Source organism: Oncorhynchus clarkii, chromosome 20, assembly GCF_045791955.1.
Source record: "Oncorhynchus clarkii lewisi isolate Uvic-CL-2024 chromosome 20, UVic_Ocla_1.0, whole genome shotgun sequence".
Lineage (NCBI taxonomy): Eukaryota > Metazoa > Chordata > Actinopteri > Salmoniformes > Salmonidae > Oncorhynchus > Oncorhynchus clarkii.
In genome coordinates, this window is record NC_092166.1 from 84,086,273 (window position 1) to 84,112,394 (window position 26,122).

General features: G+C 43.6%; 1 protein-coding gene across 2 annotated transcripts in view; it reads left to right on the top strand.

Annotated features, from left to right (window-relative positions):
• Nucleotides 1-26,122, top strand: part of LOC139376996 (poly(ADP-ribose) glycohydrolase-like) — a 96,559-nt gene that overhangs the window by 14,004 nt on the left and 56,433 nt on the right. For both annotated transcript variants that reach the window (XM_071120046.1, XM_071120045.1), the window contains 4 exons: nucleotides 1,550-1,621; nucleotides 2,242-2,316; nucleotides 14,067-14,159; nucleotides 17,086-17,240. In XM_071120046.1, the coding sequence (XP_070976147.1) occupies nucleotides 1,550-1,621; nucleotides 2,242-2,316; nucleotides 14,067-14,159; nucleotides 17,086-17,240 (395 nt within the window). The remainder of the gene's footprint in view (nucleotides 1-1,549; nucleotides 1,622-2,241; nucleotides 2,317-14,066; nucleotides 14,160-17,085; nucleotides 17,241-26,122) is intronic.

Here is a 26,122-nt window from a genome sequence, read left to right on the forward strand (position 1 = left end):
CACTCAATTAATATTTGGTAGCATTGCCTTTAAATTGTTTAACTTGGGTGTTGGGTCAAACATTTCGGGTAGCCTTCCACAAGCTTCCCACAATAAGTTGGGTGAATCCTGGCCCATTCCTCCTGACAGAGCTGGTGCAACTGAGTCAGGTTTGTAGGCCTCCTTGCTCCCACATGATTTTTCGTCAGTTCTGCCCACACATTATCTATGGGATTGAGGTCAGGGCTTTGTGATGGCCACTCCAATACATTGACTTTGTTGTCCTTAAGCCGTTTTGGCACAACTTTGGAAGTATGTTTGGGGTCATTGTCCATTTGGAAGACCCATTTGCGACCAAGCTTTAACTTCCTGACTGATGCCTTGAGATATTGTTTCAATATTTCCACGTAAATCTTTCCTCATGATGCCATCTATTTTGCCATCTATTTTGTGAAGTGCACCGGTCTCTCCTGCAGCAAAGCACCCCCACAACATGATGCTGCCACCCTCGTGCTTCACGGTTGGTATGGTGTTCTTCAGCTTGCAAGCCTCCCCCTTTTTCCTCCAAAGGAAAGGACATTTTTACAAAATGTACGATCTTTGTCCCCATGTGCAGTTGCAAACCGTAGTCTGGCTTTTTTGGCGGGTTTGGAGCAGTGGCTTCTTCCTTGCTGATCGGCCTTTCAGGTTATGTCAATATTGGACTCGTTTTACTGTGGATATAGATACTTTTGTATTTTTTCCTCCAGCATCTTCACAAGGTCCTTTGCTATTGTTCTGGGATTGATTTGCACTTTTTGCACCAAAGTGCATACATCTCTAGGAGACAGAACGCGTCTACTTCCTGAGTGGTATGACGGATGCGTGGTCCCATGGTGGTTATACTTGCGTACTATTGTTTGTACGGATGAACGTGGTACCTCCAGGCGTTTGGAAATAGCTCCCAAGGATGAACCAGACTTGTGGAGGTCTACAATTTTTTTTCTGAGGTCTTGGCTGATTTCCCCATGATGCCAAGCAAAAAGGCTTGTTTGAAGGTAGGCCTTGAAATACATCCACAGGTACACCTCCAATTGACTCAAATTATGTCAATTAGCCTATCAGAAGCTTCTAAAGCCATGGCATAATTTTCTGGAATGTTCCAAGCTGTTTAAAGGCACAGTCAACTTAGTGTATGTAAACTTCTGACCCACTGGAATTGTGATTAAGTGAAATAATCTGTCAGTAAACAATTGTTGGAAAAAATATTTGTGTCATGCACAAAGTAGATGTCCTAACCAACTTGTCAAAACTATAGTTTGTTAACAAGAAATGTGTGGAGTGGTTGAAAAATGAGTTTTAATGACTCCGACCTAAGTGTATGTAAACTTCCGACTTCAACTGTATACTGTCAAATAAAATCAATCAGGGATACTAATAAATGCATTAGTTTTGTGATGATGCAAATCAATAGCATGTTTTAGAAAGAACCGACCACTAACCCTGACCTGACCTGTACGATCAGGAAAGAGGATCAGGAAAGAGGAGGATGATGGTGGTGGTGGTGGTGTTTAACTTCCTGGTTTTGCAGGAAGTGCAGGAACGGTGGGAACTCATCCAGAAAGCTTTAAACAGAGAATTTTCCAGTTCCCATGATGTGAAGGTAAGTTAATGACTAAATTTATATTTTGTTTGTTTGTTTGTTCACTGTGGAGCAATTTTTTATTTTTTTGTAAATGTGTTTTTATTTAACCAGGTTAGGCCAGTTGAGAACAAGTTCTCATTTACAACTGCGACCTGGCCAAGATAAAGCAAAGCAGTGTGACACAAACAACAACAGAGTTACACATAAACAAACATACATTCAATAACACAAAATAAAAATCTATGTACAGTGTGTGGAAGAGTAAGGAGGTAGGCATAGGCCATACTGGGGAAATAATTACAATTTAGCATTAAGCAATGTATTCAACATGTACAGTATCTATTGTTGACCAGATGCATCAATATTAGATCTTATTAGTATTATTATTAAGAGAGAGGATGTTTTATGTGGTGTTAAAATGCATATCCACTGTGTTATCAAATGTGGTTTTTAGAGAGAGGACCTATCTATCAAATCCATTATTGTATAAATAATACTTGTTATTACCCGAATTGGCCATGAGATGGCACCAAGATCCCAGATATCAAGGCAAAGATACTTACTGCAACAAAAAAAAAGCACGCGCGTCCTGTACTGAACATTGTTTTTAATGACATTTATTGGTGTCCCCATTTTAGAATGCCATATTGAAGTACAATGTTGCTCATGCCAAGAGATGGGACTTCACAGTTCTTCATTTGTTCTGCAACAAGGTAAGAAAAGAATGTTCTTGGGTTTTAACCATCCACCTTCTAAAATATAGTCATCAGGTGGACCGTCTGGGTTCAAGGACATCTGAAAAATAAAAATCCTTTCTGGCCCCATCCGTTTACACACACACACACACACACACACACACACACACACACACACACACACACACACACACACACACAATCAGCATCTGGTTTGAAGAACCACTATTACCACTATTAAACTAATCATGTTTTTAGTGTCCATGAATATACCAGTCAGATTGGCATAAACCACAGGGCTGTCGTGATCTAGTCTGGTTCAGACACAGCACAGATGGACCAATGATCCGTTCATACGGAGTCAGTCATCTGGCTACATCTGCCTCTCTAAAGACCGCAACCGTTATACAGCAGACGCTGTACTTTTAGCTGTGTATTATCGGTGAAATGTTACCTTTTTTTAAAATAAAATAGTTTTGAAGTGACAAACTGATTACATTTATCACTGTCTGTCTTCCCCTATTAATAGTTAGGTCTTACAAATCGCTGGTAAAAAACGACAGATTAAATATCTCATGAAACGGACTGTGAGGGGACACATTTTGTTGTTGTATTTTAAATTTGTCACTGTCATTGTCATTGTCTTTTTTTTTGTTGTGTATCAGTGTTTTGTTAATTGTCATGTTTTGTTTGGAAGATTCACAAAAAAGCTAATAACAAAATGAATACATTTGATTGGTTTATAGCCGAAATCACTTTTTTTTATTTTTTTTTTTATATCAAAATTCTATGGCTTAAATTCATTCTCTGTAAATTGTGAATAATTTACTCTGGGGACTAGCCTCTTTACTGTCTGAAACTAAATGGCGTCTAGGATGACGTGGTCCCCCAAGTGACTGTACGTACATACCCCAACCAGAAGCCATGGATTACAGGCAACACCCGCACTGAGCTAAAGGGTTGAGCTGCCGCTTTCAAGGAGTGGGACTGTAACTTGGAAGCTAATAAGAAATTCCGCTATGCCCTCCGACGAACCATCAAACAGGCAAAGCGTCAATGCAGGACTAAGATCAAAGCGTACTACACTGGCTCTGACGCTCGTCGGATGTGGCAGGGCCTGCAAACCATTACAGACTACAAGGGAAGCACAGCCGAGAGCTGCCCAGTGACACGAGCCTACCAGACGAGCTAAACTACTTCTATGCTCGCTTTGAGGCAAATGTCACTGAAACAACATGCATGAGAGCACCGGCTGTTCTGGAAGACTGTGTGATCACGCACTCCGTAGCCGATGTGAGTAAGACCTTTAAACAGGTCAACATTCCCAAGGCCGCAGGGCCGGACGGATTACCAGGATGTGTACTGCGAGCATGCGCTGACCAACTGGCAAGTGTCTTCACTGACATTTTCAACCTCTCCCTGTCCGAGTCTGTAATATCAACATGTTTTAAGAAGAACACCATAGTGCCTGTGTCCAAGAACACCAAGGTAACCTGCCTAAATGACTACAGACCCATCGCATTCACATCCGTAGCCATGAAGTGCTTTGAAAGGCTGGTCATGGCTCACATCAACACCATTATCCCAGAAACCCTAAACCCATTCCAATTTGCATACCGCCCCAACAGATCCACAGATGATGCAATCTCTATTGCACTCCACACTGCCCTTTCCCACCTGGACAAAAGGAACACCTATGTGAGAATGCTATTCATTGACTACAGCTCAGTATTCAATACCACAGTGCCCTCAAAGCTCATCAATAATCTAAGGACCCTGGGATTAAACACCTAGGTAACACATCCACCACGCTGATCCTCAACACAGGGGTCCCTCAGGGGTGCGTGCTCAGTCCCCTCCTGTACTCCCTGTTCACTCATGAATGAACGGCCAGGCACAACTCCAACACCATAATTAAGTTTGCCGATGACAGAACAGTGGTAGGCCTGATCACCGACAATTAATAGACAGCCTATAGGAAGGAGGTCATAAACCTGGCCGTGTGGTGCCAGGACAACAACCTCTCCCTCAACGTGATTAAGACAAAGATGATTGTGGACTACAGGAAAAAGAGGACCAAGCACACCCCCATTCTCATCGCGCGGGCTGCAGTGGAGCAGGTTGAGAGCTTCAAGTTCCTTGGTACATGGTACAAGCACACCAAGAGGGCACTACAAAACCTATTCCCCCTCAGGAGACTGAAAAGATTTGGCATGGGTCCTCCGATCCTCAAAATGTTCTACAGCTGCACCATCGAGAGCATCCTAACTGGTTGCATCACTGCCTGGTATGGCAACTGCTCTGCCTCCGACCGCAAGGCGCTACAGAGGGTAGTGCGTACGGCCCAGTACATCACTGGTGCCAAGCTTCTTGCCATCCAGGACCTCTATCAAGCGGTGTCCGAGGAAGGCCCTAAGAATTGTGAAAGACTCCAGCCACCTAAATCATTGACTGTTCTCTCTGCTACCGCAAGGCAAGCGGTACCGGAGCGCCAAGTCTAGGTCCAAGAGGCTTCTAAACAGCGTTTACACCCAAGCCATAAGACTCCTGAACACCTAATCAAAAGGCTTGCCAGACTATTGGCATTGCCCTCTCCCCCTCTTTTACGCCACTGCTAATCTTGGTTTTAACATCTATGCATAGTCATATTAAGAACTCTACCTATATCTATATATTACCTCAACTAAATGGTGCCCCCGCACATTGACTCTGTACCGGTACACCCCTGCATATAGTCTCACTATTGTTATTTTACTAATGCTCTTTAATTAATTACTTGTTACTTTTTTTTCTAATTCTTATCTGTATTTTTTTTTTATCTGTGTGTGTAATTATATATATTTTTAACTGCTTTGTTGGTTTAAGGGCTTGTAAGTCGGCATTACACTGTAAGGTTGTATTCGGCACAAGTGACTAATAAAATGTAATTTGATAGATCATTTACAGGGCCATACAGCCCAGCGAAGACCTGGATACACTCAGTGATGAGAAGGCTGCCTTATTGGCTGTCTCTTATCTAGTGGCAAACTCACCATCCTACTCATCTCTCTGTCTCTCCCTCTCTTTGCCTCTGTCTGCCTGTGTCTCTGTCTGCCTGTGTCTCTGTCTGCCTGTGTCTCTGCCTGTCTTATCTAGTGGCAAACTCACCATCCTCTACTCATCTCTCTCTCTCCCTCTTTGTCTTTCCCTGTCTCTGTCTGTCTGTGTCTCTCTCTCTTATCTGTCGCCAGTTGGCACCTGTCCTGTCTTGTTGCTGTAGCTACAGTTCTTGCTTGGTCCCAAATCTTTTGTGCTCTCTTGCCGACGATCACAATATGAGTTGGCAAGACAACACTTACCCATCTGGGACCAGGCTACAGCAGACCAGTCAGAGAGAACCTCCAAATAATCGCAGCACCTGCCTGCTATCTAGCTAACCGTCACTAGGGAAATGGGATCAATTTGCCTGCTATCTAGCTAACCGTCACTAGGGAAAATGGGATCCATCTGCCTCAGTCTCCTGAGGGGTAATAGATTTTGTCGTGCCCTCTTCACGACTGTCTTGGTGTGCTTGTACCATGTTAGTTTGTTGGTGATGTGGACACCAATTCCTTTTTATAAAAGACGGGTGACATCTTGACAGTCAATTGGTTTATAAAGTCTAGTCATCAACTGATTTTAAAGGAGCGGTGTGTCGTTCTCTCTCTACAGCTCTGCTGTTTGTTCTTCGAACATCCCATTTTAATGCTGATGATCCTGTTATTTACTTGACAGTCAATTGGTTTATAAAGTCTTTAATACTAAATTAAGTGATTAATACTGTTATTTACTGTTGGTTTATAAAGTAAATTAAGTGATTAATACTGTTATTTACTGTTGTTCAACCTTTTGTCAATTGAAGCTTATCCTCAATACTGACTAAACTAATGGTGTTTTCTAAAGCAAGAAATAGACCTCTGAACCTTTCACCTATTACTACCTGTCAGGGCAAGGAGATTGAGGTTGTAACCTCATATAAATATCTTGGAATTTTAATTGATGACGGACTCTCTTTTAAATTGCGTATTCAACAACTTACAAAAAAAATTGAAGCTGAAATTGGGATTTTATTTTAGGAATAAGGTTTTTCTTTTGACGCCAGAAGGAGGCTAGGCATTTTTATTGTTCAGAAATGTGGTGGGTACTCTCTTCGTTCGCTGGACTTTATCCTGCTAACTGTTCCAAATGTCCGAACTGAATTTGGTGAAAGGGCTTTTATGTCCTCTGCGCCATCGTCTTGGAACGCCTTACAAAATACTTTTAAACTGGAAGAACTTGTCCCGATTTGGTGTTTTTAAATCACTGATGAAGGATTTTGAGGCTGATTCCCTGACCTGTCAATGTTTTTAATTTGCTGTTTTTGATTTTGTTATAATCTTGTGAATTCAATGGTTTTTACTAGTTTACTTGTGGTTTTTCATGTTTGTCTGTAATTGTTGTAATGACTTGGTGCTGCCTATCTTGGCCAGGGCGCTCTTGAAAAGAGATTTTAAATCTCAATGAGCCCTTCCTGGTTAAATAAAGGTTTAACAATAAATAGCTCCAGTAGAGCTACGAGAGAATAGAATTGTTTGAAAAGACACCATTTCATTGTTTGTTTGTTTGTTGTCTCAAGAAAATACAGTACCAGGCAAAAGGTTACACACACAAATCAAAATCAAATCAAATGTATTTATATAGCCCTCCGTACATCAGCTGATATCTCAAAGTGCTGTACAGAAACCCAGCCTAAAACCCCAAACAGCACGCAATGCAGGTGTAGAAGCACGTTGGCTAGGAAAAACTCCCTAGAAAGGCCTAAACCTAGGAAGAAACCTAGAGAGGAACCAGGCTATGTGGGGTGGCCAGTCCTCTTCTGGCTGTGCCGGGTGGAGATTATAACAGAACATGGCCAAGATGTTCAAATGTTCATAAATTACCAGCATGGTCCAATAATAATAAGGCAAAGTTGAAACTGGAGCAGCAGCACAGTCAGGTGGACTGGGGACAGCAAGGAGTCATCATGTCAGGTAGTCCTGGGGCCTGGTCCTAGGGCTCAGGTCCTCCGAGAGAGAAAGAGAAAGAAAGAGAGAAAGCCTAGGTCCTAACACCTACTCATTTTTTTATTTATTTGTACTATTTTCTACGTTGTAGAATTGTTTTATTTCTTTTATTTTACCTTTATTTAACCAGGTAGGCAAGTTGAGAACACCTTTATTTAACCAGGTAGGCAAGTTGAGAACAAGTTTTCATTTACAACTGCGACCTGGCCAAGATAAAGCAAAGCAGTTCGACAGATACAACGACACAGTTACACATGGAGTAAAACAAACATACAGTCAATATAAACAAGTCTATATACAATGTGAGCAAATGAGGTGAGAAGGGAGGTAAAGGCAAAAAAGGCCATGGTGGCAAAGTAAATACAATATAGCAAGTAAAACAAAGAATAATAGTGAAGATATCAAAACTATGAAATAACAACAATCATGTAGTAATCAAAAGTGTTAAACAAATCTAAATATATTTCAGATTCTTTAAAGTATTTGCAAAGCTGTCATCAAGGCAAAAGGGTGGCTATTTTGAAGATTCTCAAATATATATATTTTTTAAATAAGTTTAACAATTTTTTGGGGGTTACTACATGAATCCAAATGTGTTATTTCATAGTTTTGATGTCTTCACTATTCTATATATCCCTCTCTATTTCGAGCGTGTCAAGACGGCAGGTAGCCTAGTGGGTAGAGCGTGCGTTGGGCCAGTAACCAAAAGGTTGCTGGATCGAATCCCCGAGCTGACAAGGTAAAAAAATCTGTAATTCTGCCCCTGAACAAGGCAGTTAACCCACTGTTCCTCGGGCGCCGAAGACGTGGATGTTGATTAAGGCAACCCCCCCCCCCATAAATCTCTCACTCAGAGGGGTCGGGTTAAATGTGGATGTTGATTAAGGCAACCTCCCCCCCCCATAAATCTCTCACTCAGAGGGGTCGGGTTAAATGTGGATGTTGATTAAGGCAACCCCCCCCCCCCCCCCCCCATAAATCTCTCACTCAGAGGGGTCGGGTTAAATGTGGATGTTGATTAAGGCAACCCCCCCCATAAATCTCTCACTCAGAAGGGTCGGGTTAAATGTGGATGTTGATTAAGGCAACCCCCCCCCCCCCCCCCATAAATCTCTCACTCAGAGGGGTCGGGTTAAATGTGGATGTTGATTAAGGCAACCCCCCCCCCCCCCCCCATAAATCTCTCACTCAGAGGGGTCGGGTTAAATGTGGATGTTGATTAAGGCAACCCCCCCCCCCCCCCCCCCCCCATAAATCTCTCACTCAGAGGGGTCGGGTTAAATGTGGATGTTGATTAAGGCAACCCCCCCCCCCCCCCCCCCATAAATCTCTCACTCAGAGGGGTCGGGTTAAATGTGGATGTTGATTAAGGCAACCCCCCCCCCCCCCCCCCCCCATAAATCTCTCACTCAGAGGGGTCGGGTTAAATGTGGATGTTGATTAAGGCAACCCCCCCCCCCCCCCCCCCCCCAATAAATCTCTCACTCAGAGGGGTCGGGTTAAATGTGGATGTTGATTAAGGCAACCCCCCCCCCCCCCCCCCCCCCCCATAAATCTCTCACTCAGAGGGGTCGGGTTAAATGTGGATGTTGATTAAGGCAACCCCCCCCCCATAAATCTCTCACTCAGAGGGGTTGGGTTAAATACACATTTCAGGTTGTACAACTGACTAGGTACCTTCCCTTTTCTTTATCTTTAGGCACAAAATGTAATTGATATAATGTACAGTACGTATGAGAATGGCAGTGCTGTGGCGGCAGCTATACATTCAGGGGGGAAACGGGAGTCGAACTCATTTGATCCCATTCCGTATAAAGGTAGCGTTAGGCAGGAGTAGTCGGAGGAAAACAGCTGCCTGACATCATATACAGTAATTTTGCACGCCCAATTTTTCAGTTTTTGATTTGTTAAAAAAGTTTGAAATATCCAATAAATGTCGTTCCACTTCATGATTGTGTCCCACCCAAAAATACGGTTTTATATCTTCATGTTTGAAGCCTGAAATGTGGCAAAAGGTCGCAAAGTTCAAGGGGGCCGAATACTTTCGCAAGGCACTGTATCACAGAGAAAACGCAATGCATAATTCCATTCTTAAACCTGTCAAATTGATTTGCAAAACACTTATGTCATAAATCATGTTTTATAGAATGAATTATTTAAATTTTGTTTTACACTGACACATAGGAAATACAATACATGAACAAAAGTCTGGACACCTGCTCGTCGAACATCTCATTCCAAAATCATTAATTTGGAGTTCGTCCCCCCTTTGCTGCTATAACAGCCTCCACTCTTCTGGGAAGGCTTTCCACTAGATGTTGGAACATTGCTGCTATAACAGCCTCCACTCTTCTGGGAAGGCTTTCCACTAGATGTTGGAACATTGCTGCTATAACAGCCTCCACTCTTCTGGGAAGGCTTTCCACTAGATGTAGGAACATTGCTGCTATAACAGCCTCCACTCTTCTGGGAAGGCTTTCCACTAGATGTTGGAACATTGCTGCTATAACAGCCTCCACTCTTCTGGGAAGGCTTTTCCACTAGATGTTTGAACATTTCTGAGGGGACTTAATTCCATTCAAATCAAATTTACTGCTCACATACACATATTTAGCATGTGTTATTGAGGGTGTAGCAAAATGCTTATGTTTAACAGTGCAGTAGCATCTAACAACTCACAACTATACACACACGTAAAAAATAATGGCATTAATGAGGTCGGGTACCGATGTTGGGGCGATTTGGCTAACAGTCAGTGTTCGTTGAGGTCGGGGCTCTGTGCCATTCAAGTTCTTCCACACCGATCTCAACAAACCATTACTGTATGGACCTTGCTTTGTGCACGGGGGCATTGTCATGCTGAAACAGGAAAGAGCCTTCCCCGAACTGCTGCCACGATGTTGGAACCACAGAAACATCTACAATGTTATCGTATGCTGCAGCGTTAAGATTTCCCTTCACTGGAACTAAGGGGCCCGAACCATGAAAAACAGCCCTAGACCATTAGTCCTCCTCCGCCAAACTTTACAGTTGGCACTATGCATTGGGGCAGGCAGCCTTCTCCTGGCATCGGCCAAACCCAGATTCGTCTTTTGGACTGCCAGATGGTGAAGTGTGATTCATCACTCCAGAGAACGTGTTTCCACTGCTCCAGAGTCCAATGGCGGCGAGGTTTACACCACTCCAGCCGACACTCCAGCCGAGGCATTGCGCATGATTAACTTAGGCTTTTGTGAGGCTTCTCGGTCATGGAAAACCATTTCATGAAGTATCCGACAAACAGTTATTGTGCTGACGTTGCTTCCAGAGGCAGTTTGGAACTCCGTGAGTGTTGCAACCGAGGACCATTTTTTGTTATGAGCTACGAGCTTTGTGTCCTACCACTTCGCGGCTGAGCCGTTGTTGCTCCTAGACGTTTCCACTTGACAATAACAGCACTTACCAGGGCAGCTCTGGCAGGGCAGAAATTTGACGGAACTGACTGGTTGGAAGGTGCTGCGTTGAAAGTCACTGAGCTCTTCAGTAAGGCCATTCTACTGCCAATGTTTGTCTATGGAGATTGCATGGCGGTGTGCTCGATTTGTATACACCTGTCAGCAACGGGTGTGGTTGATATTGCCGAATACACATTTGAAGGGGTGTCCACATACTTTTGTATATGTAGTGGCCATATTTTTAGGTAGTGGTAAATATAGAGGAGGAGAGAGGAGGTAGTGGTAAATATAGAGAGGAGGTAGTGGTAAATATAGAGGAGGTAGTGGTAAATATAGAGGAGGTAGTGGTAAATATAGAGGAGGAGAGAGGAGGTAGTGGTAAATATAGAGGAGGAGGTAGTGGTAAATATAGAGAGGAGGTAGTGGTAAATATAGAGAGGAGGTAGTGGTAAATATAGAGAGGAGGTAGTGGTAAATATAGAGAGGAGGTAGTGGTAAATATAGAGAGAGGGATACCCAGAGGGATCCGTTATGATTTCACCCAGGTTATTACTTATGACAGCGTTTAGTCGGGCCCTGTTTCCTACAATATAAATGCCTCTCCTGTGGCCCAATGCTAAATCGGCAGTCAAGTCTCCCTGTCTCTACTCTGTCCAGGAAGTGAACACACTTCCTATCCTTCACACATGAGACGCACACACGCACTGATAGACGCGCAGGCAGGCAGGCAGACACACACACACACTGATAGACGTGCAGGCAGGCAGGCAGGCAGGCAGGCAGACACACACGCGCACTGATAGACGCGCAGGCAGGCAGACACACACACACACACACACACACTCACGGTTCATGATCATCTGTTCGAGGAAGAAGCCACGTTTAATCAGCCCCCCCCCCCCCCCCCCCCCATGCTCCCTCCCTAAAACCTTGATGAAATTGCTCAGTGATTGATCACACTGACATCTGTCAGCCGATACGGCTGTAAATAAATACATAGTTGTAAATATCTTCAATGATGGAGTAACAGCACTTAGGCCTATATGGGTCATTCAACAGAAGGGGGTGTAATTTTTATTACATTTTTACCATTCGTATTTGTATCCTATTTTTCCCCCAGACTTTCAGCACGTGTTCCAGGTAGACATATATATATATATATATATACTACTCACACACTTTCTATTGCATATTTGACATATTTTCCTTAATTCATTACAACCCCACTAAATTTGTCGCAACGGAAACGTAGTGAACACGGTTAAATTAAAAAAAGAGAACCTTGCACAGTGTAGTGATCATGTTGTTGATTTCATTTCAGAAATTTTAATTTTCACACTAAATTGATAAAATAGTAAAACCATGATGTTAACCTGATTTTCAAAATCTTTAAATTGAATTTAGAAATATATAATTCTCTATTTTTCTCTGTAAATGTTCAATATTGATGGTTTGAATATGAAACTTGATTGATTTGAATTACTTTTTTTAATTTAATGAATTGTATTAATGTCTAAAAATATGACTTTAGCTATCTTTATTTTGGCCTGGTGGAGGACGGCAGGGTACAATACATTACAGCTGTATAGCACATTAGACTGTTTTTTTGGGCCAGATAGATGTCAATGTTTGGCCTCTTGGAAGGTTTGAGCCTCCCCCCTCTTGCAGGCTATGCATCTCAAATACTCTATGCTTTTTTTTCCCCCTAACGTGTGCACTTACCCATTACCCAAATGGGGGGTCCTTTTGTAGCTCAGTTGGTAGAGCATTGGCGCATGCAACTTAAAAATGAAGATGGTGTCAATGGAGCTGCCACAGAGCGATGAGACTGACCTCTATTTACAAAAGTATGTGGACACCGAACATCTCATTCCCAAGTCATTGGCATTAAATATGGAGTTGGTCCCCCCCTCCCCTTTTTGCTGCTATAACAGCCTCCACTCTTCTGGGAAAGGCTTTCCACTAGATGTTGGAACGTTGCTGCTATAACAGCCTCCACTCTTCTGGGAAGGCTTTCCACTAGATGTTGGAACGTTGCTGCTATAACAGCCTCCACTCTTCTGGGAAAGGCTTTCCACTAGATGTTGGAACATTGCTGCAGGGACTTTCTTCCATTCAGCCACGAGCACTAGTGAGGTCGGGGCGATTAGGCCTGGCTCGCAGTCGGCGTTCCAATTCATCCCAAAGGTGTTCGATGGGGTTGAGGTCAGGGCTCTGTGCAGGCCAGTCAAGTTCTTCCATAGCGGTTAAGGCAGCTTCCCCGCACCTCTGAATCAGAGAGGTTGAGTTAAATACGGAAGATGCAATTCAGTTGAATGTATTCAGTTGTGCAACTGACAAGGTATCCCCCTTTCGCTTTCCACACTGATCTCGAAAAATATTCCTGTATGGACCTCACGTTGTGCACGGGGGCATTGTCATGATGAAACTGGAGAGGGCCTTCCCCGAATTAGTGCCATAAAGTTGTAAGCACAGAATTGTCTAGAATGTCATAGTATGCTGTAGCGTTAAGATTTCCCTTCACTGGAACAAAGGGGCCTAGCCCGAACCAATGAAAAACAGCCCCAGACCATTAGTCCTCTTCCACCAAACTTTACAGTTGGCACTATGCATTGGGGCAGGTAGTGTTCTCCTGGCATCCGCCAAACCCAGAGTAATCGTCGGACTGCCAGATGGTGAAGTGTGATTCGTCACTCCAGAGAATGCGTTTCCAGTGCTCTACAGTCCAATTGCGGCAAACTTGACACCATTCCAGACGAAGCTTGGCTTTTGCACATAATGGTGATCTTAGGCTTGTGTGCTGCTGCTCGGGCCATGGAAACCTATTACATGAAGCTCCCGATGAACGGTTCATGTGCTGATTACGTTGCTTCCAGAGGCAGTTTGGAACTCGGTAGTGACCGAAGACATGATTCTGACGCGCTTCTGCACTCGCCGGTCCCGTTCTGTGAGCTTGTGAGTCCTACCACTTTGTGGCTGAGTCATTGTTGCTCCTAGACGTTTCCACTTCACACTAACAGCACTTACAGTTGACCGGGGGCATCTCTAGCAGGGCAGAAATTTGACAAAATTACCTGTGCAACATTGAAAGTCACTGAGCTCATCAGTCAAGCCATTCTACTGCCAATGTTTGTCTATGGAGATTGCATGGCTGTGTGGTTTTGTTACTGTTTATTCATGCATGATTTAAAACCCAATAGGCTAATTGTTTTTTTTTTAAACAAGCATAAACAACTAAAACATAAACAAACCTCTTCTTCTCTTCCTCTCCAAGGATCTGGAGCCTGACGTCGTTCATCATCTGTTTAGGTCTCTGCTGCCTGAAATGGTCCAATTAGCACTGAGTGTGTCTGAGCTGTGCAACAAGGTAACTACATATACAGTCTGTCTGTGTCTCTGTCCCTGTGTTCCCTCTGAATCATTCACACGCTGTAAGTATACGACACAGAAGCTCAAAACGTAACATCAGGGTATATACATACAAACACCCTGTGAGTGGGGTTAACATGCTTCTCTCTAAATAGTGAACTACTTTTGACAAGGGCATAAGTGAAAAGTAGTGCACTATATAGGGATTAGGTTGCTATTTGGGATACTGCCCTGGATGGACAATGCAGATCTCTAGCCGGAACATTTTCATTAGCAGGCCGTCCGGAACCCGTCAGCCAATCAGTCAATAATCACATTGCTCCCTAGTGGGAAGTCCAAGATTGAGCTCTGGGAATTTGCACCCAAATGCTTTTAAATGCATAATTAAAATGTGTGTGTGTGTGTGTGTGTGTGTGTGTGTGTGTGTGTGTGTGTATATATATATACACATACATACATACATACATACATACATACATACATACATACATACAGTGGAGAGAACAAGTATTTGATACACTGCCGATTTTGCAGGTTTCCCTACTTACAAAGCATGTATAGGTCTGTAATTTTTTATCATAGGTACACTTCAACTGTGAGAGACGGAATCTAAAACAAAAATCCAGAAAATCACATATACACACAGTTGAAGTCGGAAGTTTCCATTCACTTATGTTGGAGTCATTAACTTGTTTTTCAACACCTCCACAAATGTCTTGTTAACAAACCTATAGTTTTGGCATGTCAGTTAGGACATCTACTTTGTGCATGAAGTCATTTTTACAACAATTGTTTACAAACAGATTATTTCACTAATAATTCACTGTATCACAATTCCAGTGGGTCAGAAGTTTACATGCACTAAGTTGACTGTGCCTTTTAAACAGCTTGGAAAATTCCAGAAAATGATTTCATGGCTTTAGAAGCTTCTGATAGGCTAATTGACATCATCTGAGTCAATTGGAGGTGTACCTGTGGATGAATTTCAAGGCCTACCTTCAAACTCAGTGCCTCTTCACTTAGTTGTGAATTCTGTACTGTAACTAGATCACCTGTGGCATGCTGCACAACAAGGCTCTGGTCTCTCGTCGTTGTGTGTAAACAAACACCATGTGACGTGTGACTGGGGATTTGCCAGTGAGCTTCATAATGAACAATAATCTGACAGGTGTAATGAACAATGCAGTCTGCTTTTATCTCCTAACGGTATTGCACAAGTTTGACTGCAGGGATTTACTTTAAGTTGCTACAAATATTCAAATGTATTTATTAAAAAAAATTAAAATAAAAACTTTCAATAAATAGTGTCAACGGTATTGACGATATTGGGAAAAACCAGCATGTGGCTTTTCCCACAAATACCTCAGTATACGGTACATACATCACAAGCCTTAGGCTACATGTTGAAATGTTAAAGACCATTCCCTGACATGAGCATCAGTGAACCTCCCCAAAAAAATAGAAAGACAACTAGATTCCACAGCACAAACAGATTCCCGAGCCCCCTGGATTAGAGCTAACTTGGCCATAAAGAGTCAGCTAGTCTGAGATGAGATTGAGCCTCTTGAAATCTATTGGTTTTCTGTGAGGTGCTGCTGGAGGAGCCTGGACCAGAGATTAATGGGAAGCCGAATGGGCTCAGTCCCCATTACATTCCTCCTCTCTCTGACTAACACCAAATTGGGAACTAGTGCCGATCTAGCTCTCTGATTTATGTATTGAATGTTTCAGCAGTCAATCTTTAAATAGATTATAGATGACCCTCGACTGTGATTAAGGCTATACTGGTTGATTTGAACATCCCCACGAGTAAGGGCCTAAATTAGTATTTTGTTAATTTACTTAATATCATTCAGCTGCTTTGTTTTAAATGACCAAACTCATTATTTTAACCTCCCTTAATCAATGCTTTGTCTGCTTCCAAAATGGCACCCTATGTGTTTTCTTCCAAAATGGCACCCTATTTGTCTGCTTCCAAAAATGGCTCCCTATTTGAAATATCAGTGTTTCCCAACTCCACTCCTCCAGTACTCCCAAACAGTACACATTTTAGTGCACTACTATATAGTGCACTACTGTTGACCAGAGCCTTATATAATGCACTACTGTTGACCAGAGCCCTATATAGTACACTACAGTTGACCAGAGCCCTATATAGTGCACTACTGTTGACCAGAGTCCTATATAGTGCACTACTGTTGGCCAGAGCTCTATATAGTGCACTACTGTTGACCAGAGCTCTATATAGTGCACTAGTGTTGACCAGAGCCCTATATAGTGCACTACTGTTGACCAGAGCCCTATATAGTACACTACTGTTGACCAGAGCCCTATATAGTGCACTACTGTTGACCAGAGCCCTATATAGTACACTACTGTTGACCAGAGCCCTATATAGTGCACTACTGTTGACCAGAGTCCTATATAGTGCACTACTGTTGACCAGAGCCCTATATAGTGCACTACTGTTGACCAGAGCCCTATATAGTGCACTACTGTTGACCAGAGCCCTATATAGTGCACTACTGTTGACCAGAGCCCTATATAGTGCACTACTGTTGACCAGAGCCCTATATAGTGCACTACTGTTGACCAGAGCCCTATATAGTGCACTACTGTTGACCAGAGCCCTATATAGTGCACTACTGTTGACCAGAGCCCTATATAGTGCACTACTGTTGACCAGAGCCCTATATAGTACACTACTGTTGACCAGAGCCCTACTACTCCTATTTTACTCCACAACTCCTATTTTACTCTACATATACACCATATTTACTCCACTACTCCTGTTTTATGCCATTACTCCTATTTTACTCCACGTTTACTCCACTAAGAAATCAAGCAACTGTAAGTCTCTCTGGACAAGAGCGTCTGTTAAATGACTCAAATGCAAGTCAAGAAATCGTTTGTCTTTTCCCCAGCCCATCCCTCTGCTGAAGGAAGGAATGAACCACTCCATCACCCTGTCTCAGATGCAGGTGGCTTCTCTATTGGCCAATGCCTTCTTCTGTACCTTCCCCCGACGCAACAACAGGAAGTCAGAATACTTCAACTACCCTGACATCAACTTCTACAGGTACTACTTACTATGTTTCATGTAGTCATATTGTCATATAACATAGTGGATATTCCCCTGACATTAACTTCTGCAGAAAGGTGTGAGTTTACCCTCCGTCCTCTTCGATCACAAAGGAGGCACATTTTTGTAGAATAGTTCATATATATATATATATATATATATATATATATATCCGTTGGTCCAGGGATCAAACCCCACTATCTTGGCGTTGCTATACCAACCCAGCGAATGTGAACCACTGGAGCTCAGTTGGTTTTAGTTCTCGTCATATTTTTACTTTAGGATACTGAAAGGTGTATCTATTGACGTAATCTTTTGACATCAGAGGCAACGGCCAATAGAATAGCTCTGACAAGTCCAGAGTTCTGTGTTCCCACGGGAACACAGTGGTACAGTTAGCGTCTGCGTTCCCGGAACATAGACGTTGATATTTTGTAGGCGGGCTGACATCAGATAGACGAGGAGGTCTGAAACGAGTCCCATTTCCATAAGGGGGCACTAGCCTACTGACTTTGCTTTCCTCACTAACCACTTTGTCTTCTGTAATCTCTCTGAGGTAGTTGTTCAGTATATCTCTTCATATTAGTATGAAAGCTTCAGTAATGCTTACATTTGGTTGTTGTTGTTGTAAATATAGGCCTTGTATCCACTGTGTACTACTTCCATGTCTAACCACTCATAATTTTTTATTTTAGTTTTTATTTAACTTGGCAAGCCAGTTAAAAACAAATTCTTATTTACAATGACGGACTAGGAACAGTGGGTTAAATGCCGTGTTCAGGGGCAAAAACGACAGATTTTTACCTTGTCAGCTCAGGGATTTGATCCAGCAACCTTTCGGTTACTGGCCCAACACTCTAACCACTAGGCTACCTGTCTCTAACCACAAGGCTACCTGTCTCTAACCACTAGGCTACCTGTCTCTAACCACTAGGCTACCTGTCTCTAACCACAAGGCTACCTGTCTCTAAACACTAGGCTACCTGTCTCTAACCACTAGGCTACCTGTCTCTAACCACTAGGCTACCTGTCTCTAACCACTAGGCTACCTGTCTCTAACCACTAGGCTACCTGTCTCTAACCACTAGGCTACCTGTCTCTAACCACCAGGCTACCTGCTCTAACCACCAGGCTACCTGCTGATTGGGGTGCACATTGAACACTAATACCTTACCATTGTAAGAAATGATTCAATAAGGATCAGTCTGGCTCCCTCAATTACAGCACTGGCATGCCTTTTATCCGACTACCACAAATGAACACACAACAGTCCAGCATAAATTCAAATGAGCACATCTTTTAAGAGCCACTGTTTGACTTATCTTTATGTCATTATCGGATGACATTTCCATAACTAATTCAATTTTACTTGTATCAACATTGTATGTCCTGTTTATTGAATGTGTTTTTTAGGGCTAGGGTCTATGAGAGAGGGTTATTGTATTTCGACACATAAGATTCTTTCTGTGTCAGGTCAGTGCTGTAGCAGATCTATTTCACAGGATCAACAAGGGAACCAGACACCAGGTAACAGTAATGTTGACCTGTCCCCTAGAGGGGAGAATATTAACCATGAGTTAGCCAGCTAACTTGTCTAAATGTTCAGAAAACACATTTTGGTTGAAATGGACTTGGTCGGCCTCCCGGGTGGTGCAGTGGTCAAGGGCGCTGTACTGCAGTGCCAGCTGTGCCACCAGAGACTCTAGGTTCGCGCCCAGGCTCTGTCGTAACCGGCCTTGACCGGGTGGTCCGTGGGGCGACGCACAATTGGCCCAGCGTCGTCCGTGTTATGGAGGGTTTGGCTGGTAGGGATCTCCTTGTCTCATCGAGCACCAGCGACTCCTGTGGCGGGTCGGGCACAGTGCACGCCAACCAAGGTCGCCAGGTGCACAGTGTTTCCTCCGACACATTGGTGTGGCTGGCTGCGCGTTGTGTTAAGAAGCAGTGCTGCTTGGTTGGGTTGTGTATCGGAGGACGCATGACTTTCAACCTTCGTCTCTCCTGAGCCCGTACGGGAGTTGTAGCGATGGGACAAGATAGTAGCTACTACTAACAATTGGATACCACGAAATTGGGGAGAAAAAGGGGTAAAAAAAATTTGACTTGGTCTAAACAACCAAAAATACAAGGTCTTCATGAACAAGAAAATCACTAGTTATTTTGGGTTGTTTATTCAAGTTAGCTCATTGTCACCTTTTGTTGTAGTGTACGCCAAAAGGTGACAATGACAAAAATGAGTTGGCACTACAAAACTGGAACATTCTGAGGGTCAAAACGCTGCCCAGTTGGTCTGTTTGGTGGCGGTAAAGGATCCTTTTGGGATTTGACAGAACTTTGTCCTCCTCACAGCAGACTCTCTGGCACTCAGACTTTATCTTGATCTAACTAACCGGTCTCACAGCGTTCTCGACTGCATCACTTCCTCTATGTCTGGCAAATGCCCCCATGTACTGTACCACCACTTTGATTATGAGCCAAATTATACACGAGGTAGCAGACAGTCCGGTTATTCTACAGGGTCACCTTAAGGTGGTTTAAGGTGAAGACATGATATCTCTTACTTCCTTGTTCACTCGCACTCAATAGTCTTGACTCAGTGAGGCAAGCATTAGTTACCTGAACACTGCTCTGCAGACCAGTGCAGTGCAGTTAATGATTGATATGAAATGTTTATTAGGGTATAAGACATAAGGGTTCATACATGCATTATAACCGCATCATAATCCATGACGGTGCATTCTGAAAAGTATGCAGACCCCTGTCTATATAAGGTCCCACAGTTGAGAGTGCATAAACCAAGCCATGAGGTCGACGGAAGCCACTCCTCAGTAAAAAGGTACATGACAGCCCGCTTGGAGTTTGCCTAAAAGGCACCTAAAGGACTCTCAGACCATGAGAAACAAGATTCTCTGGTCTGATGAAACTAAGATTGAAGTTATTGGCCTGAATGCCAAACATCTGGAGGAAACCAGGCACCGCTCATCGTACCATCCCTACGGTGAAGCATGGTGGTGGCAGCATCATGCTGTGGGATGTTTTTCAGCGGCAGGGACTGAGTGACTAGACAGGGTTGAGGGAAAGATGAACGGAGCAAAGTACAGAGAGATCCTTGATTAAAACCTGCTCCAGAGCACTCAGGACCTCAGACTGGGGTGAAGGTTCACCTTCCAACAGGACAACGACCTTAAGCACACAGCCAAGACAATGCAGGAGTGGGCTTCGGGACAAGTCTCTGAATGTCCTTGAGTGGCCCAGCCAGAGCCCGGACTTGAACCCAGTCGAACATCTCTGGAGAGACCTGAGAATAGATGTGCAGCAAAGCTCCCCTTCTAACCTGACCACTTGAGAGGATCTGCAGAGAAGAATAGGAGAAACTCCCTAAATACAGGTGTGACAAGCTTGTAGCGTCATACCCAAGAAGACTTGAGGCTGTAACTGTTGACAAATGTACAGGCTATATACAGGGGGTACCGGTACAGAGTCAATGTGGAGACTATATACAGGGGGTACCGGTACAGAGTCAATGTGGAGGCTATATACAGGGGGTACCGGTACAGAGTCAATGTGGAGGCTATATACAGGGGGTACCGGTACAGAGTCAATGTGGAGGCTATATACAGGGGGTACCGGTACAGAGTCAATGTGGAGGCTATATACAGGGGGTACCGGTACAGAGTCAATGTGGAGGCTATATACAAGGGGTACCGGTACAGAGTCAATGTGGATGCTATATACAGGGGGTACCGGTACAGAGTCAATGTGGAGGCTATATACAGGGGGTACCGGCACAGAGTCAATGTGGAGACTATATACAGGGGGTACCGGTACAGAGTCAATGTGGAGGCTATATACAGGGGGCACCGGTACAGAGTCAATGTGGAGGCTATATACAGGGGGTACCAGTACAGAGTCAATGTGGAGGCTATATACAGGGGGTACCGGTACAGAGTCAATGTGGAGGCTATATACAGGGGGTACCGGTACAGAGTCAATGTGGAGGCTATATACAAGGGGTACCGGTACAGAGTCAATGTGGAGGCTATATACAGGGGGTACCGGTACAGAGTCAATGTGGAGGCTATATACAGGGGGTACCGGTACAGAGTCAATGTGGAGGCTATATACAGGAGGTACCGGTACAGAGTCAATGTGGAGGCTATATACAGGAGGTACCGGTACAGAGTCAATGTTGGAGGCTTCCCGATTTCAAACCCAACCCCCCCGAGGTCTGTCCCGATTTCAAACCCAACCCCCCCCCCCCCTCCCCCGAGGTCTGTCCCGATTTCAAACCCAACCCCCCCGAGGTCTGTCCCGATTTCAACCCCCCCCCCCCCCCCCCCCCCCCCCCCCGAGGTCTGTCCCGATTTCAAACCCAACCCCCCCAAGGTCTGTCCCGATTTCAAACCCAACCCCCCCGAGGTCTGTCCCGATTTCAAACCCAACCCTCCCCAAGGTCTGTCCTTGGAGAAGATCTGATAACAGAATTGTTGTTGTCCGTGGTGGTGCGGTTTTTACTCCCTAATAGAGGAGCTTTTACTTCTACCGGGGACTTTATAGGATTAAAGTAATGTAATACTCCTCACTCTCTAATTCCTGAACGGAGAAGACTGGAGCTCTGTACACACTCCCCATCTCTGTCTGCATCACACTTTTTTTTTCATTCCAAATGGTACCCACCCCCCCCAATACCCTTTTATAGTGCACTACGTCTAACCAGAGCCCTATGGGCCCTAAAGGGCATAGGGAACCGTTTGGGACCCAGGTAGTGTGATTATCTAAGTGGAGAAGGGAAAATGAGATTAACATTGTCTCAGATGGCCATCTGTAGCTATAGCCCTTTTACTAAAATACAGGAGGATTATAGTGGCTCTAACTACAGCCCTTCAATATTTAATTCAGCCAGTCAGATAAGGATTTCCTGAATGAAAAGAAAACCAGGAAGTCCTCTACTTTGGATCTGAGATGGACGCTTAGCTAGCTAACTGTAAAAGCCTTTGGAAATGATCTGAAACCTTGACGATGGTGTGTGTTGGTGGACAAGCGTTCCCGGTAAAAGACCCCCCGAGACGGACTGTAACCGTGCAGCAGTGAAGGAGATCCTGTTTGTCTGAGCTGGTCAGTCTAGTGGAACTAAGGCTGATTAACCTTGGACAAGTTGCCTGTGGGAGGGAGAGGGTAGACCCCCCCCTGTAGAGAGGGTAAACACCCAATGTAACCTAGGCCACATCACAATGATGATGATTTGAACACTTTGGCCATGTCCAGGGGTCAGTCTAGTGGCACTTGGGAACTAAGCTAAGGCTTAATTAACCTTTTTGCTGGAGATTCCTGGTGGAAGGTAAAACCCCCAACCTCAATAAGGGCAAGGAAAAAACCCCTAGTGACCACCCAAGGACACCTGCCTACACCTGTCCAAGACAAGAGTATTGTTAGCAGATTTCACTGATTTGGTCATTTAGGAGAGTGCCATTTTGGATGGACCCTTGGCCCTCCCCGTTGGGGAGATGTTCTAGTACAGACGTTTTCTTACATCCCTCAGCAAGGCCTCCTTTTAACTCAATGAGTAGAAATGTATCTGGGATTCATTTCATTCATCTAACAGGGGGGAGGGAGGCTTTAAAATGTTGTTTTTTTTAAAGTGTTCTTGTTTGTCTCGGTAAAGTAGATTTGGTGCTGTTCTGTTGTAAGTTTCTTCATACAAATGAGAGTTCTAGTCTTAACGAAAATGAACTGCACTCTGCAACACTTTTCTCTAAATAGGCAACCGAGCTACGTCACATCACATCTCTACACGGAACATCTTTGATGGATTGTTGCCATTATATAATTATGTATTCATTTCACCATTCCCCAAAATACCGTATTGGAATTCTATTACTAAAAGCCTGCTCTTACCTGCTCTTGCCAACCATTGGCTGGCTAGCTGCCCTGTGAGAGCCCTGTGGGCTAAATAACATGACTCAAGATTTGTTTCTACTAGGCTACAATGACAGAAAAGAAAAATGAGGAATGGACTTAAATGAATGAGTTTCTCTGGGCCTGGAGGGGCTCTCAGCCTCTCAGTGCATCAAGCCTTGTGTCATTAAGCCTTGTCATTCCTTTCGCTCTCATGAAATTTCTCTCTCTCTCTCTCTTTGATTGAAATTCCTCTCTCTCTCTGATTTAAATTCCTCTCTCTTTCTCTTTCTTTCTCTCTCTCTCTCTCTCTCTCTCTCTCTCTTTGATTGAAATTCCTCTCTCTCTCTGATTGAAATTCCTCTCTCTCTTTCTCTCTCTTTGATTTGAAATTCCTCTCTCTCTCTCTGATTGAAATTCCTCTCTCTCTCTCTCTCTCTCTCTCTCTCTCCTCTCTCTCCTCTCTCTCCTCTCTCCCTCTCTCTCCTCTCTCTCCTCTCTCTCTCTCTCTCTCTCTCTCTCTCTCTCTCTCTCTCCTCTCTCTCTCTCTCTGATTGAAATGGCATGCCGGAGAAAGGCAAAGCACAGGAGTTTAGTAGATTTGGTCTTAATGCTGGGTTAGACATTCAGTTCAAATAGCCTCACTAGTGCACCTCTATAGGCAGTCAGCTTTTGTAGTAGACTGGATGAGATGAATTAGCCTCCTGACGTCCCTGCTCCTCTTTTAAAAGGGACATGGGGCCTTGTTAATGTAGCCCTGGGGTTGCGGGAAAGTGGAAAGGGGGCCGTGTTTTTTTGTTTTTTTTCTCATTCTCTTCTGTTCGTTTCCTTTTTGTGTAAGTGCTGTGGAGTGGAGGGACACATGAGTGTGACTTTGTGATGGGACTGAGGCCTGGGGCCAACTGCCATTGTTGCAACGATGTAAGAAGGACTTTCTACCAGTGGCAGTCAGTGCCAGTTTTAGATGAGGGAGGACAACATTTTTTTTTCGTTAGCATGACCTTATTTCCATTACAGCATATTGGATGACTGTCATTCATATTCCATTCACCCAGTTCAATGTAACAGTGATAGGTTTAGGTTACTGTCATTCATATTCCATTCACCCAGTTCAATGTGATAGTGATGGGTTTAGGTTACTGTCATTCATATTCACCCAGTTCAATGTAACAGTGATGGGTTTAGGTTACTGTCATTCATATTCACCCAGTTCAATGTAACAGTGATGGGTTTAGGATACTGTCATTCACCCAGTTCAATGTAACATTGACAGGTTTAGGTTACTGTCATTCATATTCCATTCACCCAGTTCAATGTAACAGTGATTGGTTTAGGTTACTACATGATAATATAATTTTCCCTATATCATGAGATTGCTACAACCTAGCCTGTGAATGAAAGTTTACAACGTAGGTACACACAGGTCGAGAGACAAATTTGAGGTGACAGACAGTGACATTCAATAGCGCCTTGCAGACTCTTGCCTGCATCTAGCTGATATAGGGTGTATTCATTAGTCCAACATTTGCAAACGAGAGTTTCTGTTGGACAAATTCAGGAATGTTTATCCCCGTTTTTTGTTCCCTTTGCCTCCGTTTAAGATACGTTTTTCAACAGAATCGTTGGAATGAATACACCCCCGATCACATGTAAACGGAGTTCACTCTCATAGCAGCCACGTTGTATTCCTTCTCTTCCCTTCGCTTGTGGACTTTATTGCACAACACAACACACACGTGACCAGGTGGGAAAAAAATAAATATAATAATTCCAAGCCAAACCGCTACACACAGCCTTCATCGTTGTCACCATATTAGCTAAAGTAACGTCATAGTCAACCTAGTTAATATACTAACGGTTAGGGAACCCGCTACAGTCAGTAAAGTTAGTGTATAGTCAGGAAACAGTTACACCGGTGAGTAAAACCAAAATCTTACCTTGACTTGGAAAAGTTCGTGTTGTGTTGTTTAGTCATAGCCAGCCAGCTAGCTAACATAGCATCCTTCTGTTTGAACAGGGTGTTTCAGTAGGCTAAACTAGCTAACATAGCATCCCACTGATTAAGCAGGGTGTTTCAGTAGGCTAAACTAGCTAACATAGCATCCCACTGATTAAGCAGGGTGTTTCAGTAGGCTAAACTAGCTAACATAGCATCTCACTGATTAAGCAGGGTGTTTCAGTAGGCTAAACTAGCTAACATAGCATCTCACTGATTAAGCAGGGTGTTTCAGTAGGCTAACCTAGCTAACATAGCATCTCACTGATTAAGCAGGGTGTTTCAGTAGGCTAACCTAGCTAACATAGCATCTCACTGATTAAGCAGGGTGTTTCAGTAGGCTAAACTAGCTAACATAGCATCCCACTGATTAAGCAGGGTGTTTCAGTAGGCTAACCTAGCTAACATCTCACTGATTAAGCAGGGTGTTTCAGTAGGCTAAACTAGCTAACATAGCATCCCACTGATTAAGCAGTAGGCTAAACTAGTAGGCTAAACTAGCTAGCTGCGTCTGCTAGATAAGTAAGTGAAACTGAAAGTGAGAAAAAAATACAAAATCTCTCTCCCGCTTCACCTTCATTTTGGAAGAAATTTAATTTGTTCAAAACAGTTCAACTATTGTCTTTGTCTTTGAGTCACCACATGTTATGCACTGCAGTGCTAGCTAGCTGTAGCATATGCTTTCAGTACTAGATTCATCATGTTATACACTGCGGTGCTAGCTAGCTGTAGCATATGCTTTCAGTACTAGATTCATCATGTTATACACTGCAGTGCTAGCTAGCTGTAGCATATGCTTTCAGTACTAGATTCATCATGTTATACACTGCAGTGCTAGCTAGCTGTAGCATATGCTTTCAGTACTAGATTCATCATGTTATGCACTGCAGTGCTAACTAGCTGTAGCATATGCTTTCAGTACTAGATTCATCATGTTATACACTGCAGTGCTAGCTAGCTGTAGCATATGCTTTCAGTACTAGATTCA